The 18783-nt window shown below is 33.8% G+C and overlaps 2 protein-coding genes across 2 annotated transcripts; one reads left to right on the forward strand and one right to left on the reverse strand.

Annotated features, from left to right (window-relative positions):
- Positions 1-7061: 7061 nt before the first annotated feature.
- LOC110625160 (protein PELPK1) lies at positions 7062-7675 on the reverse strand. Its single transcript, XM_021770710.2, has one exon. It carries the CDS (start codon positions 7657-7659, stop codon positions 7234-7236), a length of 426 nt encoding a protein of 141 aa, XP_021626402.1. The 5' UTR covers positions 7660-7675; the 3' UTR covers positions 7062-7233.
- A 443-nt stretch (positions 7676-8118) lies between these two features.
- LOC122724939 (protein PELPK1-like) lies at positions 8119-8807 on the forward strand. The gene has a single exon (XM_043961301.1). It carries the CDS (start codon positions 8179-8181, stop codon positions 8542-8544), a length of 366 nt encoding a protein of 121 aa, XP_043817236.1. The 5' UTR covers positions 8119-8178; the 3' UTR covers positions 8545-8807.
- Positions 8808-18783: the final 9976 nt, after the last annotated feature.

An 18783-nucleotide genomic window follows, 5' to 3' on the forward strand; every position in this document is an offset into this window, starting at 1 on the left:
TTATAATTTTAATAATATAAATTATAAAATTATATTAAAAATATTTAAGATATAAAATATATTACTGAAATTACATACTATAAGAATAATATCATTAAAATTATTTAAAAAAATATATATAATATCACTTTCGATACGGTTCTCGATTAAAAATTATAACTAAATAGTTAATATAAATTTTGATTCTGTAATATTGATTCTTTTTCAGTTCTAATATAATTCGATATGATTTGTCAATTTGGATCAAAATCCCCAAGAATCATGCACAACACTAGATAAAATCGGGAACACCAACCCAACATGAAACATAAAGATTATATTCGTTATTGATAGTGATTTTCATCTCAAAGAGGCCAAATAATTGTGATACTTCAAATTCAAATATGAGTTTGGATTAAAAGTATTTTTTGATAAATTTGGCCTTACGTTAATTACTCTCTTTTTTTTTATCTCCATTTTCTTTTATCTTTTTCGAACGTGCTTTCACCTTTTTCGAACGTGCTTTCACCGTTATAAATTTTGATTCGACTGTGATTTTCAATATAGCTCTAATTTTAAATCGCAACAGCTCTAGTTTTTTAAGCTATTGTGGTTTACAATTTTTTATGTAAAACTGAAAATTTTAGTAAATTATATATTTGGTTTACTAACTATGTGAGTATATTTGTTAGTAGTAGAAACTATAGTAAATCTATAATTTGAAATAAAATTTTGTTATTGTCAAATAAGGGTTTTGTGAGATATTGATTGTGTTGGTGTTTTGTAGTAGGAATAGTGGGAATTGAGGAAATGCCTGCAACGGAAGCAAAATGACATTTGGGACAGTAGGGATGGTGGGCAAAAGAATTCATATAATTAATTCACAAATACTTTAAGATTAAAAAATAAGTTCTCTTTATCTTTATAACAAATTAACAATTTTCCTTTCTATATAGAGTTAGTGGCGGTTTTCTATTAGAAAATTAAGTAAATTCTGATAATTTACTATAAACTTCTAAAATATTAAATTCAGAATTTAGAGTTCATAGTTGAGAGATGAAATTTATATTTTTCAACCAATGAGTTCTATTTTATTAGTATTAGAGTCGTTTTCAAACCTGAGATATCTCATATTCGAATCCAGTTGGAGTCAATTGTAGAAAAAAAAATATGTTTTTCAAATTTATAATAGAAGCAAAGGTAAATAGAGAAATCCATGACTAGAAAATGACAATCACAACATCATCAAACCATACAAATAACTGTAGCCAAAGTACTCTGAAATAATAAAAATAATAATTAACAATTCTCAAACAAATTAACTAAACTACAAGCAAACTTCCCAGTGAAGGACTCAGTTTCCTGCAGGTGGTGGAGAAAGGAATGGGATGGAGGGAATAGTGGGGATGGAGGGAATAGTGGGAATGGAGGGAATACTTGGCAAGGGAGGCAAAGAGACTTTTGGGACGGTAGGGATGGTGGGCAAGCTAGGAAGTGGAGGCAGAGTGAGAGCAGGCTGTGGGAGAGTTGGGACAGCTGGCATTGGTGGAAGAGCAGGCTTTGGCAGGTTCGGCACCGAAGGCAATGGAGGAGCTTGCAGGAGATGACGAGCTGCTAAACCAACATCCATGCTTGAAAATGGTAAGGCAAAAAAGAAGGCAAGAATGAAGCAGTTGAAGGAGGCCATTTTTAAATTTGTATATCTTGAACAAAGGGGAACTTTACTTAGATGACAAAACAAGGTATGGTTTCTAGCAATATATATACCTGAGCTGCAGCCTTGATTACTTGGTCTGGTCTCATGGTAGGTGACTTGGACACCATGATTAGTTGGGAAAAGCTCCTCAGTCACGTACTTATGGCAGCTTGTTCGTTCACCTCCTCATCCAATTTCCACTCAGATCTCAGAACACTAAGCGTTTTCATAGCCATGCAAGGAAGTCAAAAGAATATGGTAACCAGTAGGTTGAATTCTATTGATTAGGCAATCTAACATTGAGTTTTAAGGAAGCAACTCAAAACAACCTAAGTTAAACTAACAAGATAACAGAAAGGTGTTAACTAATCCTATATAATCTCATGGGTACCTTGTCTTAACACATTCAAAGCCTCATAGAGCTCCTTTCTTCAAGATATCAAAAATCTTCCTAGAGACATAGTATTCACTTCAAAATGGCCTCTTTCAACGACTTCATCCTTGTGCTTTTCATTGCTTTTTCATTTTCAAGCATCAATATTGCTCTAGCAGCTCGCCATCTTCTCCAATTGTCACCGCTGCCTTCAGTGCCAAATTTGCCGAACCCCACAGTGCCTCCTTTGCCTAAAGCAACATTGCCACCATTGCCTTCTTTGCCAACACTGCCACAACCCACACTGCCAACTTTGCCAAGCGCTCAATCATCACTGCCTAAACCCACACTACCTCCTCTTCCTAGCCTACCAACCATGCCCACTGTCCCCCAGGTCACTCTGCCTCCGCTGCCAATCATGCCCTCCATCCCAACAATCCCTACTACAATTCCCTCTATCCCGTTCCTCTCCCCACCACCTGGAAACTAGGTGCAGGTTTGTGTGTTCCCTAGTAGAAAGAGATGACTAATATACTGTGCTTCGGTCTGCCATCTACGAGAAGTTTCCATCTCTTTGCTTCAACATTACTGGAACCATGCCTTGTTCTGATAATTCTCCTTCAAGCATTGTACCTCTATTTTCTTTGCTCTGATCTCCCATCTGCTAGAAGGTTGCATCTGTTTGCTCCACCTGGTCGTAGCTATTTGTGAGATTGAATTACTTGTTAAAATAGCTTGCCTTCCAAAATTGCATACCTGTTTCTTCATTTCGGACCGTGTGCATTTCATTGTATCTCAGTATATGAGTTATAACAGAGTCAACATTTTGATGATCTCTAAGACCATATATATATATATATATATATATTGGTAAGTGCTCAAAACAGCGTACACCAAGTATTTTTACATCTAAAAAGATTTAAAAAAATGGTAGTGAATGTGTTAAAAAGCAAAAGGTCCCCATGTAGAATCGAACTACAGCCCTTCAGTTTTAAAGACTGACGCTCTACCATTGAGCTATAGGGACTTCTCTGTCACACAATCCATTTGAAATTTTATTTGTATGAGTATGGGCCCATTACAGAAGCAACAAATTCCTGCACTTAGACCCATGGGAAATACCCACTGCTACTTTCCTCAATCTGTAGCTGCCGAAAGTGAAGAAATCTATGATATTCCAGGGACTTGTTGGTATTATATTCACCATGAAGTTTTCTTTACCAACCAATTACAGCAATATGCACCTATAATAAAAATAAATGTTCTTTCCATTCCATGTCATAATTATGCTTGAAAAGATGATAAAAAAAAAAAAATCTTTATGTATACAACAGATGTCCTAATAAACAAGGCTCTGCTCATTGCAACAGCAGTGTAGTTCCGTCCGCTATAATGTTTCCTTCAGAACATCGGGAAGACAACAAATTTAAAAGCTCCCAACAGGCTTTGCTCCCTTTGTTTGCTATGATATTTCATGCTACCAATAAATAAATAAACCAGAAACAGAGGTAACCATGTGTGTTCACATCTAAGACCATAACACAGCCAAGAACAGGACTCTGCTTCCTACACTTGCTATAATATCTTATTTACCATTGAATAAAAGGACCACAAGCAGAGGCCTCCATGTTTTTGTACTTCCAAGACAATAAAAAAAATCAAATAAAACAAATAAAAAGAGGCACCCATGTATTATATGGAGGAGAAAATACAGAAGCAAAATGTCCCTATGTAGAATCGAACTACAGACCTTCAGTTTTAAAGACTGACGCTCTACCATTGAGCTATAAGGACTTGTTTCCCTTATTCCCCAGGTTCTTTTATAATATCATTGAATGATATCATGCAAAAAGTAAAAAACTGATGATCCTTAAGTCCACATAACAACAACAGAAGACTCCTATAGAAAGAAACTTAACTATTAGCCCCTTTAGAGAATAACACTCTACCATCAATCTTTAGGGACTTATTTGCTTCAGTATTTATTCTGCAACAACTTATCAATGGCTAGTGTAATTGTAATAAATTAGAGGTTCATGCTTGCAATAATTCATTCTACCTAAGTTGCATTACAAAAACAAACCTGCTGAAAATAATAAAAGCAAAAGATTACTATGTACAATCAAGTTACAGCCATTAGACTGATGCTCTAACATTGAGCTAGGACTTATTTGCTTTATTCCTTAGAATGGTTATCATACCATTTAATACCACAGGTAACGCAATCATATAACATCAAAATCAAAGCAAAAGAAATCCTTCTGTTTATTCAAGTATCAATTACACTAGCGACATGAAATGAATGGATTCTGCTTTCTCAAATAGAAACTTTAACAAGCTAATATATGCAACCAAATATATCTTCTTCTACACGATTGAATGTAACCAAATGTTTCTTCTACACGATTGAATAATCAACTTTTCAAGTTCTACCAGTAGAGCGAAAGTGTGACCAAATAAACCCCTCCTATTTTCCACCAAAAGGAAAGACCAAATGCAAATTTTCGATAATCCATGATTTACAAACTCACATTTTGCAGAATACATCCATTAGCAGTTACATGTAGGCATTCGTACAGTCAAAACCTCAAAAATTTAGCCTTAACTATCGGTGGTTGAGCTTTAAGCCCCGAAATATAGTCAAGTTTAATTAGCTTTGAACCCTATAAATTTGGTTTGTTAAGCCTTGATGAAAATAGAGCTCCCGAGGGAGTGATTTAGCACTCCTTATTGGTCATAAGAAAGGGAAGGTTCCCATGGCCTATGGTTAGATTCTAATTTAGCCCCTTACATTATCTAGACTAACATCTATCACCAAATTACAGGGAGCTGTGTCTCCTGCATTGACCATAGTATTTTATTCTACCACAACTTGGTAAAAATATTAAAGAAAAAGGTCCCTATGTAGAATCGAACTACAGCCCTTCAGTTTTAAAGACTGATGCTCTACCATTGAGCTATAGGGACTTCTATGTCAATGTTTCTATGATATTTTATTGTAACATTTATTTTTTTGGGACCATTAGAAAAGCAACTTTCTACAATTGTAACATCCCCGAGCAACTTTGTCTTAAATCCAGGTTCCAGAATCCGTAGATGCAGACAATGAAGAAATGAGAAGAAAAGGTTGCCTTATGAACTTTATGACTTGTATGTAATATATTCACTAGGAGGGCTTTTCTTCCCTAACAATTATAGCATTATGCAGCTATAATAGAAACAAATGTTCCTCCATGTGTTGTGTAATCTTGTTAAGACGATAAATTTTGTTGTTAAACAGAAAAAAAGGGTCTTCTGCGCAGCGAGGTGTCTTCATGAGTTGGCTATGCTCTTTACAAGAGATAGTGGGAGTTCTTCCAGTGTACCATGTTCCCTAGAGAATAGTGGAGACAAAAAAATATCACAACTCCCCAACAGTTTGCTCCCTCCCCATGTTTGCTATCATGCTATTGTTATCTTATCCTACCATTGGGTAAATAAACCACAGACATAAGTCAGGTCCCCATGTGTGTTTCCATCCAAGACAAAAACAAAAACCAAGGAAAGACCACTGCTTACTACTCTTGCCATGACATCTTATTCTACCATTGATTGAAGGGACACAAACTGAAGCCTCCAATGATTAGTAGATCTAAGAAAAAATAAATAAAAAGCCGTAAGGCACCCATGTCTTTTATGGAGGACTGAGGAGAACATGATAAAAGCAAGAGGTCCCCACTCGCCACAGAGAATCTAACAATCATATTCTAAGAACATAGAAGCAATAGAAATCCTTCCGCTCATTCAAGAATCGATTGCACTTGCAACATGAAACAAATGAGTTCTACTTTGTCAAATAGAAAAATTACCAAACTGACATATGCGAATGCGACCTAATATATATTCTTCTACATGGTTGAATGTAACCAAATGTTCCTTCGCATGATTGAATGCCCATCTTTTCAAGTCCAACCAGTAGAAATCAAAGTGTCATTAACTAGTACCACCTATTTCCCAACAAAAAGGAAAGAACAAACCCAAATTCTTCCATGATCCATGCTTTACAATTTCACGTTTCGAAGAAAACATCCATTAGCAATTACATGTACACATTTGTACATTCGGATATATATTTCTAAAAAAACGAGTGGAATAGCAGAAATCATGTAATGTTATAGAAAATCCCAATCGAAACCGAACAACCCCTATTTCTCTGCTTCAAAATTTTAAGAAAAGAAGGAAACGGGAAAATTACCTTGACAGAACTGAACTCATGGATTTTCTTTGCATGTGTGAGTTTTGTTCATTCCTCTTGGATTTTCTCATTTATGTTATGTCGCTCATTCTTTCTCGTGTTCTCCTTGGGCTCCCTGACGTTATCTCTTTTCATTCCTCACTTGTCTAACCTTGATGATAGTAGAGCTCCTGAGGGAAAGAATCGGCAGCCCTGCCACAGTGCCACTAGCCAGAGGTCGTGGGGATCGATAGCCATCTCGGTGAAGGGTAAATCAATATTTAATTCAACGGAAAATTAGTATCACACGAAGGTTTCGTCCCTTTCATTGAAAATTCTAACGCTTGGATATTTAAATATATATATATATATATATATTTAATTTAAGGTTTTGTTTATTTTATAAAAAATATTTTTCATATTTTTTAATGAAATATTAAAAAAATTTAATTAATAAAAAATATTTTTAATTAAAAAATTAAAAAATTATTTTTTATATTTTAAGATTTTTATTAAAATTTATATATATGATTTCGTGTCGTTCTTACTATATATGATTTCTTTATCTCTGCTGCTATAACAAGCAGAGTGTAAACTCTGTTTTGAATATTTATAAGATTGTTGTTTTTCCTCTGCGCCATTTTGTTCACAATTTCTTCTGTGCTCAAACATTCTGAAAGTTATTGTTGAAGAAATTGTTATCGGCTGCAAATTAAGTTTATTCAGATGGTCTTTAGTTCTGATTAAATTCATGATTTGAACCTCTAAATCCATTGAAAGTAAAGCAGGAAAGATAATATGAGAGAAGAAAAGGAAAATACAAATAAATACATAGATAGTGTACAAGTACATACAACAGAAAATGGCAATCAAATCATCAAACCATAAAATCAGTTAACAATGCTTTCAAACAGATGAACAGAACCAGAGACAAGGGAATTGAATCATTCAACTGAATTCGTCAGAGATAGATTAGTTTCCAGGTGGAGGAGAAAGGAAAGGGATGGAGGGAATTGTAGATGGGATAGTGGGAATCGAAGGCATACTTGGCAAGGGAGGCAAAGTGAGCTTTGGGACACTGGGGAAGCTAGGAAGAGGAGGCAGAGAAGGCTGAGTAGTTGGCAATGTAGGCTGTGGGAGAGTTGGAATTGTCGGCATTGGTGGCAGTGCAGGCTTTGGGAAGTTCGGCACTGAAGGCAGAGAAGGCTGAGTAGTTGGCAATGTAGGCTGTGGGAGAGTTGGAATTGTCGGCATTGGTGGCAGTGCAGGCTTTGGGAAGTTCGGCACTGAAGGCAGTGGGGGCAATTGCAAGAGATTACGAGCTGCTAAGCTGACATACATGCTTGAAAATGACAAGGCAACAAAGAAGGCCAGAATGAAGCAGTTGAATGACGCCATTGTAAAAGCTTAAACAAACGGAAGTTCTGAAATGAGATGTCTGGTTTTTAGCAATATATACATGTAGCTGCAGCCTTACTTGGCTTGGTCTCACGGTAGGTGACCTAGCTAGACTCCAGTTTGGTCGGAGAAAATGGACAAAGAGAGTTCTGGTTGGCCAATATTTTGCCATACCATTAAGCACATAGACACGTTACATGGGAAGTCAAAGGTTATGGTAAACAATATTTGTGAGTTTCTAATTGGTGGGCAATCTAACATTGAGTTCCAAACGAACAGCCCAAACAACCTCGTTCTTTACTTCGTTATTGGACATCCCATTAAAATCTTCAAGTCCTTGAACTCTTTTTTTCTAAAATAAACAGAAATGATTAACCAATAAGCGAAGTTGAACTAACAAGATACAACAAGGTACCACATCAGCTAACCTAAGCTCTATATAAGCACATGAGTGTACTTTTATTTTTCACATTCAAATTTCAAAGTAACAAATCTCATTTGCTCAACTTTCACTTAACAATGGCCTCTTTGAACTGCTTCATCTTAACCATTGTTATTGCTTTGTCATTTTCAAGCAATGCTTCTCTAGCAGCTCGCCATCTTCTGCAATCGTCACCTCTGCCTTCTGTGCCAATTCTGCCAAACCCTACAGTCCCTTCTTTGCCAAAACCAACACTACCTCCATTGCCTTCTTTGCCAACACTGCCACAACCCACAATGCCAACAACTCAACCATTATTTCCTAATCCCACAGCACTGCCTCCTCTTCCTAGCTTGCCATCGATGCCGACGTTGCCCAAGGTCAGCCTGCCGCCACTACCAAGCATGCCTTCGATCCCTACAATTCCCTCTATCCCATTTGGAACCCCACCACCCGGAAACTAGTTCAAGATAATCTTCGTTTGAAGTTCCGGCCAGTGGAAAGAGACGAATGATATAGCTGGCTCTGGTCTCCCATATACTAGAAGGTTGCATCTCTTTGCTCCAGGTCAATGAAGCTATTTGTGAGATTTAACTTGTTAAAATATTTTGCTTTTCAGCATTGCTTAGCTGTTGATTCATTGGTGGTATACGTATTTCATTGTTTGTTGGTATATAATATGAATTTCAATATTTTCATGATTATAAAAATTTGTATACAGTGGTCATTCGCATGCTTCATTTACGTAGATAAACATGGACACACATCTTAATATGATAATGACCATGTTAAAAAAAAGAAAGATTGTCCTAAGCTATTGAGATTTTGTCTTCGTCTTTGAAAGCTAATGAGATTATAATAAATGAAAATGAAATATTTTTATAAAAAAACTAAACGGAAGAATCCTTAATTGAAATCTAGTTCTTGCTCGTTGTAAAAAAAAAAGTAACATTTCCACTAGAAATTTAAACCAAGCCCATCAATTTTCTAATATGGTATTAGAGTCCATAGACTTTGCAGGCCATGAATATTCAAATATCCATGAAGATGAAGAAAGCTCATTGATGAGAAGTTGAGCTTTTTTTTATTATTATTTTCTATTATTTTTTTATCTAGATTATTTTTTGTCGGTTGTCACGGTCTAAAAGTGGTCGGACTAAAAATCACCACATTCTATGGAAAAATGAGCTTTCAGAGTTGTTGGATTCAATTCTGCAGTTGAACATGTGTAGCGGTTCAAGTGAGTTTAAACGGGCCAACTCTCCGATTTCAAGACGATTGTGTGATTAAACGGGCCAACTCTCCAATTTCAAAGTGATTGTGTGAACTGATTAACACTAAGGCCGTGACTAGAGCATTCGGTCGGTTCGGTTCAAAACCGAACCGAACCGAATAAACCGAATAAATCAAAAACCGAAATTTTAGTGTTTATGAAAACCGAACCGAACCGATTTTGGTCAGAAACCGAATCGAACCGAACCGGTCTGATTCGGTTCGGTTCGGTTCGATTTGATCGGTTTCGATTTTTAATAAAAAATTTTTTATTTTTTACACTTTATTTTTAATATTTTAAAATTTAATTAAAATATTTTAATTTTAATATGATTTAATTTCTCTATATTATTAAAAAATATATTATTATCACTAATCGGTTCGATTTGATTTTTTCGATTTTTTTCTGATTAAAATCTAACCGAATCGAAATAACTAAAATTTCTGAAATTAAAAATCAAACTGAACCGAAATAACTAAAATTTCTGAAATTAAAAATCGAATCGAATCGAAATGTATAAAAAATTGAATCAAAATTTTAAATTAATTCAATTCGGTGAATTTTTTTAATTTAAATCGAATACTGCAAATCCCAACATGTGATAATTGAGTTAGAGTCTGACCGTACCGCAATATTGAAGACTAATTGAGTTGAAACTCTAGGACCTAGACCTCTGGTACTCGAAAGAGCACAAGTTCATGATGACAAATGAAACAAGTCATAACTGTTAGGCCAGTTGGAATATGAGGAGAGAGCGTTTGGACAATATGAAAAAGAAAGAGAAGTGGAAGTGGACCCACATCAGCTGATTAAGAGAAAAACAAAGGCTTTATATGTAAAAAGAAGCCAAACTAAAAAATCTTAGGGCATTTTAGATAAAAGAACTCCATCAACAAAGTTCATCAACCCGTCAATCATTTCACCATTGCCTTGGACTGGACCCATCAATTTTCTAGCAAAGAAGGATAAGAAGATGGGTATGGCTAGGGATGGCAAGCGGGCAGGTTTTCACGGGTACCCGATCCGCCCAAATCCTATTAGGACGGATTTGGATTTTTATAAAACGGATTTGGACGGATTCGGATTTAAAAAAGTTTACCCGTCTCGGATTCGGGTAGGGTTCGGAATAAGGTGATCGGATACCCGTTACCCGAACCCGGTTAGCTAAACAAAACCCTAATCCCTAAATTTCCTTTTTTCATTTCACTTGATACGCTTCCCTCTCTCTGTCGGCGCCTCTCTCCCCCGCCGCTTCCCTTCCCATAATTCCCAATCGACTCTCTCCCCCACTTCACTGCCGGCAGCCCCGACACCGGCGACGTCTCCTTTTTCTCCCCAACCACCATAAATCTTCTCCCTCCCCAGTTAGTTAGCGATATCTCCCTTTTCCCCATCCCTTGAGTACTACCTTCAAGGAATTCCTCTCGCGTCCCTGTATTGATAAGAGCGCATTCTCATACTCCCACACCGGTTACTTGCAGCGGTAATTCTCAATAAGCAAGAGCTGCGTCTGATTGAAGAGCTCCAAGGCAAACAACGGATATTCTAACAAGACCGGGTAAGCATTCGGCTATAGGAACAGTAATCCCACAAACTAAAAATACAGAGTCTGCAAGCTGCTCGTGAGGTTTTTTTTTCTTTTTATTTTTTTTTATTTATCACTTGTGCGCTTTGTGTATTATTGAATTGGCACAATATTAGCATTTTTAATCTTGTTCTTGTAGTTTCCTTGTATGAGATTTTGCTCTATCTCTGGGTTGGTTCAAATTGCTTTTTTCATTTGGATAGAGACTAGAGAGTTAGCTTTTAAAAAACCCGTATATGGTGTTTTTTTGTTTTACCTGAGTCTGGCATCTGGATATTGCTGGATGCGTGCCATTATTTGAGTCTGGCATCTATGCTTTGAGAAGCTATTTTGTTATGTTTCTGTTTGTTTTTTGCTGTTTGTCCTCTCGCCTCCTCTCTCTCTTTTCCTTTTCTTTAGCCTAGTGTAACGAAAATTGACTGGGAGGCTAATTGTTTGACATCACAGGCTTAGGTATTGATCTGTGCAACTTCTATGAGTAGTTCATTCATGCAACTTCTATGAGTAGTTCATTCATTGCTTCTTGTTGATTTTTCCTTCAGAGTGTTACTGCTTGGTCTTAAATCTTAATATCTGAACCTGGAGTAGTAATTTCCTAGCATATCAATTAGCATTACCCAAATGAACCTTAGTGGCTTCTATGATCTGGTTTTCCTTGACTTCTGGAAAAATCTTTTTGTTCTTCTATGCATATGACCTTGGGTGTTCTTAATTTCTTATGCTTATGTGGGAACAGTTTTGAGTGAATTTTGTGATTCTATTTGCTTGAATTGAAGTAAAAAAATCGAGTTCGGTCGGGTTCGGGTAGTGTGCGGGTATTGTTAAACGGATTTGGGACGGGTACGGGTATTAAAATTAAAATACTAAACGGGTTTGGGACGGATTCGGGGATTTTACATATCATCGGGTTCGGATTTGGGTACTCTCAGTTTCGCAGGTACCCTACCCGTTGCCATCCCTAGGTATAGCTCATGTTTTCTGTAAAATCTGAAACCTGAAGATCATGGAGAATATGCCAAGTGCATGAGCTTTCATCTACGTAGGGGTGAGCATTCGGTCGGTTCGGTTTAAAATCGAACCGAATAAACTGAAAACCAAAATTTTAGTGTTTATGAAAATCGAACCGAATCGATTTTGGTCAGAAACCGAATTGAACTGAACCGGTCTGATTCGGTTCGATTCGGTTCGGTTTGATCGGTTTCGATTTTTAATAATTTTTTTATTTTTTACACTTTATTTTTAATATTTTAAAATTTAATTAAAATATTTTAATCTTAATATGATTTAATTTCTCTATATGATTATTGAAAAAACATATTATTATCACTAATCGGTTCGGTTCGGTTTTTTCGATTTTTTTGTGATCAAAACCGAACCGAATCGAAATAATCAAAATTTTTGAAATTAAAAACCGAATCGAATCGAAATATATAAAAAACCGAACCAAAATTTTAAATCGATTCGATTCGATTGATTTTTTCGATTTGAACCGAATACTGATCACCCCTACATCTAGGGTCAAAATGTATTGGTCTATAATGAACCAACAAGTATTTTCCATCGCTTTTATCTCTCAAGTTATCACCATCGAAATTGATTAAGCATTAATTAGGCTTTTAATAGTAGAAAGAGACCTATTACTTAGCTGGTAGGCTATATATATAATAGAGAACTGCATTTATATACCCAACTGATTCAAAGCTACCAATATACTTATAAATAGAATTTACTGAGATTTTGGTATATATTGCAATTGGCATTTTAGATTGATCAAATGTATATATTTGAATACATAAAAAAAAAAATTTCTATAAGTTTTGATGAATTTAAGATTTGGAGGGTAACACGATTTGAACATATGGATAATGATTTGATTCAGTGAAAAAATCAATAAATTTAAATTGGTTCAAAGAGAAGTAAATACTAATAATAAATGATTGTATATATAGCATGGTGTTATGTTTAGAAAAATTAAGGTTTTTTTAGAATACAAAATAGTGGTTTAAGTGAAATTAAGAAGATGATCCAGGTTCTGATTGGACAGAGGTATATATACTTCTGTCTGTACTGAGTTTCTCTGTAATGCGTCCCATTAAATAGAACTGAAATCTTTTTCAACAAGTTTGTCATGTGGCTCATTAATGGTGAGTAATTGACTAATAAATATTGAAACGGTTAACTCATACTTTGACTTTCAGGTATATTATGTCAATATTGTTCATCGCATGTGCTTTTAAAACTCCATAATAGTACAAGATAAGAGAGACCTAACTAAAATCAGGAGTGTTGAGGTTCGATCTAAAATTATATAGATAGTGCTTAAGCCTTCTCGGTCGGACCTAAAATTATATAGATTATGCTTAAGCCTTCTCAGTCGGACTTGCGCGGAGGAGTCCTTTAACCCCTCATCTAGATATAAAAACATGTGTCATGATTTTAACTGATTTCATTATTTATATACTATCATGTTTTTCTTTAGACTCTCTAAAATATTAAAAATACGTGTCATGATTTTAACGGATCTCATTATTTATATATATCGTGTTTTTCTTTAAACTCCATAAAATATTGAGAAAAATAAAGTTAATTAATTAATCAATTTATTAAATAAAGGGATCTAAAAGAGCGGTTGTAATTATAATCTTATATATCATTGTACTAAAACTGTGACATGTAACTGTATCAGACAATTGATTAGTTGCATATAAGTTTCTACAACAACATTTTTCACTAAAAATGTTTCTTTTTCATTGAACTTTCCCAACCACTCTCAATTATTGGCAATCATTTATTAACCAAATTTCAATTGTTACTTTGATAGTTCATATGCATATGTAGTCCTGTTTGTGAGTCATGAATCTCTCTTCTTCAGGCTTCAGTGCTTCATATATATGATTTTAATTATTTTTCTATGATAATATAGTAGTAAGTATTGTATCAATCAATTTATTATAATTTTTCATAAATATTAAATTTATAATTTTGTAATAAATAAAATAAATTATTTATTAAAATATATTATTATATAATAAAAATTTTATTTTTATTATAATTTTAATTAAATTATTATCAAAACTGTTATTTTAGCAATATTAGGTCAATGATTAATTTAACACTTGTTACTAATATAATGTTTCATAAACTCTAAATTATAGTAAGTTTATTGACAAGTGTCATATTCTCTCATACAACTACGTAGGGGTGAGGTTGAAATCGAAAAAACCGATCGAACCGAATCGAATTGAAAATTTGATTCGATTTTTTATATATTTCAGTTTGGTTCAGTTTTTAATTTCAGAAATTTTGGTTATTTCGATTCGGTTCGATTTTGATCAAAAAAAAAATTAAAAAAACCGAACCGAACCGATTAGTGATAATAATATGTTTTTTCAATAATATAGAGAAATTAAATTATATTAAAATTAAAATATTTTAATTAAATTTTAAAATACTAAAAATAAATAAAGTGTAAAAAATAAAAAAATAATTAAAAATTAAAACCGATCAAATCGAACCGAATCGAACTGAATCAGATCGGTTCGGTTTGATTCGGTTTCTGACCAAAATCAGCTCGATTCGATTTTCATAAACACTAAAATTTCAGTTTTCCATTTATTCGGTTCGGTTCGGTTTAAAACCGAACCGACCGAATGCTCACCCCTACCTACCTATAACTACGTGCTAGCTAAATTTATTATTGAAAATAGTCATCAACAAACCTAGAGGCTGAACTACCTTTGCATTTACACTCATCCAAACATATGTCAAAAATATTCATGCCTATAAAAACCTACTAAGAGAGAAGCACCACTCCATTACTTTCCTCTTCTGATCTTCTTCTACACTTTTCTTTAATGGCTTCTTCCCATTTCGTGATCTTCGTTATATTGTTAACATTGTCGTTTTCATGCATTGGTGTTGCGACAGCAGGTCGTCGGCTGCAGCAACTGTTTGCCAACTTCCCTCCATTGGATCTTCCTCCATTGCCTAAAACTCCAAATGATTTTCCTGTGCCACCAGTTGTGAAGTTGCCTCCTGGGCTGCTTCCTTCTAGACTTCCCTATTCTTTTTTTCCCTTTCCACCAGCTGCTCCTTAATTCATTTTCCCACAAGGCCATGAGATTGGACAAGTGTGTTACCAATACTAGTGATCAAAATAAGTGTCTTCAATTAATAAATGTCCATGAATGTGATGTATAATTGTCTATTCAATTAATAAATGTCCATGAATGTGATGTATCATGTGGCCATTTTATCTTGGTTTGTAATTTTTTAGGCCAGGTACAATGCTTTTTTTTTTTTTTACCTTTAATTATAAATCGCATTTTATCAAACTCTATTGAATATATAATTTAATTCTAGAGAGAGAAAAATGAGGAGTCGAAATTACATAAATCCCCATATCTAAGACAGACCAATGAGGAGCTGACCAAAGAAAATCTTAATACAGTGACAAAGTCATCTCAGCGAGTTAGCCCTTACTCTGATAATGCGTCTGCAACTGAGTATACATCATAAAGAGTATGGCAAAAACAATTGGAGGCATAGCATCCGTACATTCAATAATGAAATTAGTAGATGAAGTATATTGGTGGAGGGATGAATCTGGATAAGAGACACATGGAGTTATTCATGCATCAGCCCTTCAACTTAGAGCCTGTTTGGCATGAGTTTGGACGCCAGAAACATAGTTTTTAGAAAAAGCTAAAAGAATACTTTGTATTCATGTGGTGAACGAGTGTCATGTTTATTGCAGGGAAAAGAATAAGGAAGCTACTATTGAGAGCTGAAGTTAACAAGGACTTGCTGCTGTTGGCAGCTGAGTGATATTTGCTGCAACAAATTTTCTTTATTAAGTAAATGAAATTTTTGTATAAGACAAGATATGTAATCATACTTAAGTATGAGTTTGTTGATTTTGTAAAGGTTTTTCTTTACCTATAAAAGGAAGAAATTGTGCTGTAAAAGTAAGGAGAGAAAAGAAAAAGAGAGAAGTGATTTTCTATAAAAGTATTATGAAAAGAAGAAAAAAAAAAAAAGAAAAAATTTCTTTATATTACTCTATTTTTCTTTATTGAAATTTCATATTTATTTTCTCTTCTTCATGTCCTCTTTTTTGTTATGGTATTTTCAATATTTTATTATATATTTGTTAAAGTTGAAATTTCAACATTTGATTTTTATTTTTGTTGCTGAACATTTTATATTTTTATATAAAATCGTGATATTCTGTTTTTCTTTTTCTGGGTTATTTTTGTCTGATTTTAAATATTCATTTTCGTTTTTGAATATCTAATTTCAATTGTACATATCTATTTTTTTTACACATCTATTTTTCATTATAAATCGAACATGTTATCAAAACTTCCTTTTGTTTTTCAACAATAGTATTAGAGCTTATTTTTATTTTCAACCGTGGTATCAAATCTTCCTTTTAATTTCAACAGTGGTATTAGAGCTTAAATGATTTTTAAGGGGTTTTTTTTCAAAGTTTTTACAGCTGTATTTTGTTGGGATGAAGTTTATTTTTTATCAAGATAGTTGTTTTTCCTCCATTTTCATATTTGAACAAGCTATGAGAGCTTGATTTTCTATCTCTTTGTTTGGAAGGTTTTCTAGATTTGTATGAAAACTGACCAGTCTATAAACGTAAAATACTTTGTTGAAGAGACCCGCATGTCTATAAACTGATCTAAATTTGTAAGAGACCTTCATGTCTCTAAACTGATCTAAATTTGTGAGAGACTCACAGATCTAAATTTGTTTCAGACTTTCATGTCTTTAATTAAACTATATTTCAGACCGACATGTCTCTAAACTGTAAAATCTTTATTGAGACCGACATGCCTTTAAACTGTAAACAATTTGTTGAATGGACTGACATGTCCATAAACTGTAACTATAGAAATTTTTGTTGAAGGGACCCGATGCATATCCATAAACCGCTGAATTTACAATCTTATTGTTGAAAGGCTCTTAGTAATTTCCTTTTATGATTTGCTGTTTGAGAAGAAGTAGCGAAAATCAGCTGAGATTGTTTTGTTTTTTCTCAGTTTTATACTGGTTTTAGATATCTAGTTTTAATTCTAAATATCTAATTTCAGTATTTAGATATCTACTCTCTTTACTAATTTTTTAAGAGTGGTGAATATTTAGTTGCATTTAAGGAGAAGCTCCAAAATTTACTGCAAAAATCTCAAGGAGTGTTGGTGTTGATATATTTGCTACAATAAGTTTTCTTTGTTGAATGAAGCAAAAAACATTTTTGTGTGTAAAACAAAAAAAGTGTAATATACCTAAGTATGAGTTTATTGAGTTTGTAAATGCTTCTCTTTTGCTTATAAAAAGGAAGATATTATGCTGTAAAAGTAAGAAGAGAAAAGAAAAGAGAGAGAAGTGATTTTCTGTAAAAGTATTCTGGAAAGATGAAGTTGAACTTGAAGTTCCAGTATTTGATCTTTGCTTTTATTACTAGACATTTGATAATTTTATATAGAATCGTGATACTATGTTTTTCTAGATTATTTCTGTTTGGTTTTAGATATCCATTTTCTGTTTTTGAATATCTAATTTCAGTTTTAGATATCTTTTTTTCATTTTAAATTGAATATGGTATAAGAGTTTTCTTTTATTTTTCAACAATGGTATCAGAGCTTATTTTTATTTTCAACAGTGATATCAGAACTTCCTTTTCAATTTTAACAGCTACAACTTGTGGCCTCAAAGATAAAGAGTGTTGAAGGATTTACTGCAACTTCAAAAGAGCCTTTCTATTATAGGTCGACTGCATTATGTAGTGGATGCTAAAGAGGCTAGAGTTGCTAATCTAAAGCAAAAAGAAATTATGTGATTGTAGAAAGAGCACATTATTAGGATCATTTGGTCAATTGCCCTCTCTCCAAGCATAAATGCTATAAAATATGATGGTCAACGTTTAATTTTTGCTGCCGCCTATATAAATTCATGATCACTTTTCTAAAAGTAAATTTCGAGACAGACTTTTAAAAAAGTGACAAGAATCGTAGTCTTGTCACAATGTTCGATGCAAAAATTTCACCATTCAGAGAATCAATTTTACATTTTAATTATTTATTGGATATTTTCATAATTTTGTATATTATGATCTTTTTTTTATTATAAATAGTCTTTCTTAATTATTTGAAATCCACCTTTCAATTTTTGAATAATTTCAATAAGATTTTTCAGTTTTTAGTCTATATTTTCTTTTATGTCATCTTAACTAAAAGATATAATTAAAATACCCGATGGAGTCTAATCAGTGGTTTATCGTCAAGACTCCTAGTGTTATTCATAACTTTGATTAAAAACTCCAATAAAGAGAATTGCAACCACTGCTGAACCCAGTTCAAAAAATTAAACCAAACACACAGAATTCCCTAGATGAACCATTAGCATCAATATCCACCTAATTAGAATCTGACATTCCCCAAGCAGATCTAAACAGAGAAAAAGAAACTAAAGACACGCTGCCTTTCGCCTCAAGAATGAAAATCATGACAACATTGCACTTAGTAATCAAGACACTCAAAAGCGGTTATTACCATTACCTCCCAAACCTATAATATTCCATGACAGAAAGAGGGCATAGGAACAGAAAAAGAGCTGAGAAAATAACTCTCCCAAAAATAAGTGGATCCAAGCAAGAAGACGCATCAATCAAAAGAAGACAGAATCCTTCAAGGACCACCAAGATGCCTAAAAAAAGACGAAATCTGATGCCTTAACTTCATATTGCACCTTCACACAAGTGAATGTCCTTTGAGATTTTATCGGCAAGATCAGCTACAATAAGAGATTCATTACAGACTTCCCGAAATTGATCGT

The sequence above is a fragment of the Manihot esculenta genome, chromosome 10, assembly GCF_001659605.2.
Source record: "Manihot esculenta cultivar AM560-2 chromosome 10, M.esculenta_v8, whole genome shotgun sequence".
In the NCBI taxonomy this organism is placed as follows: Eukaryota; Viridiplantae; Streptophyta; class Magnoliopsida; order Malpighiales; family Euphorbiaceae; genus Manihot; species Manihot esculenta.

Excerpts from the sequence above, each read along its gene's own strand:
- LOC110625160 (XM_021770710.2), bottom strand. The coding sequence starts at position 7,659 with ATGGCGTCATTCAACTGCTTCATTCTGGCCTTCTTTGTTGCCTTGTCA.
- LOC122724939 (XM_043961301.1), top strand. The coding sequence starts at position 8,179 with ATGGCCTCTTTGAACTGCTTCATCTTAACCATTGTTATTGCTTTGTCA.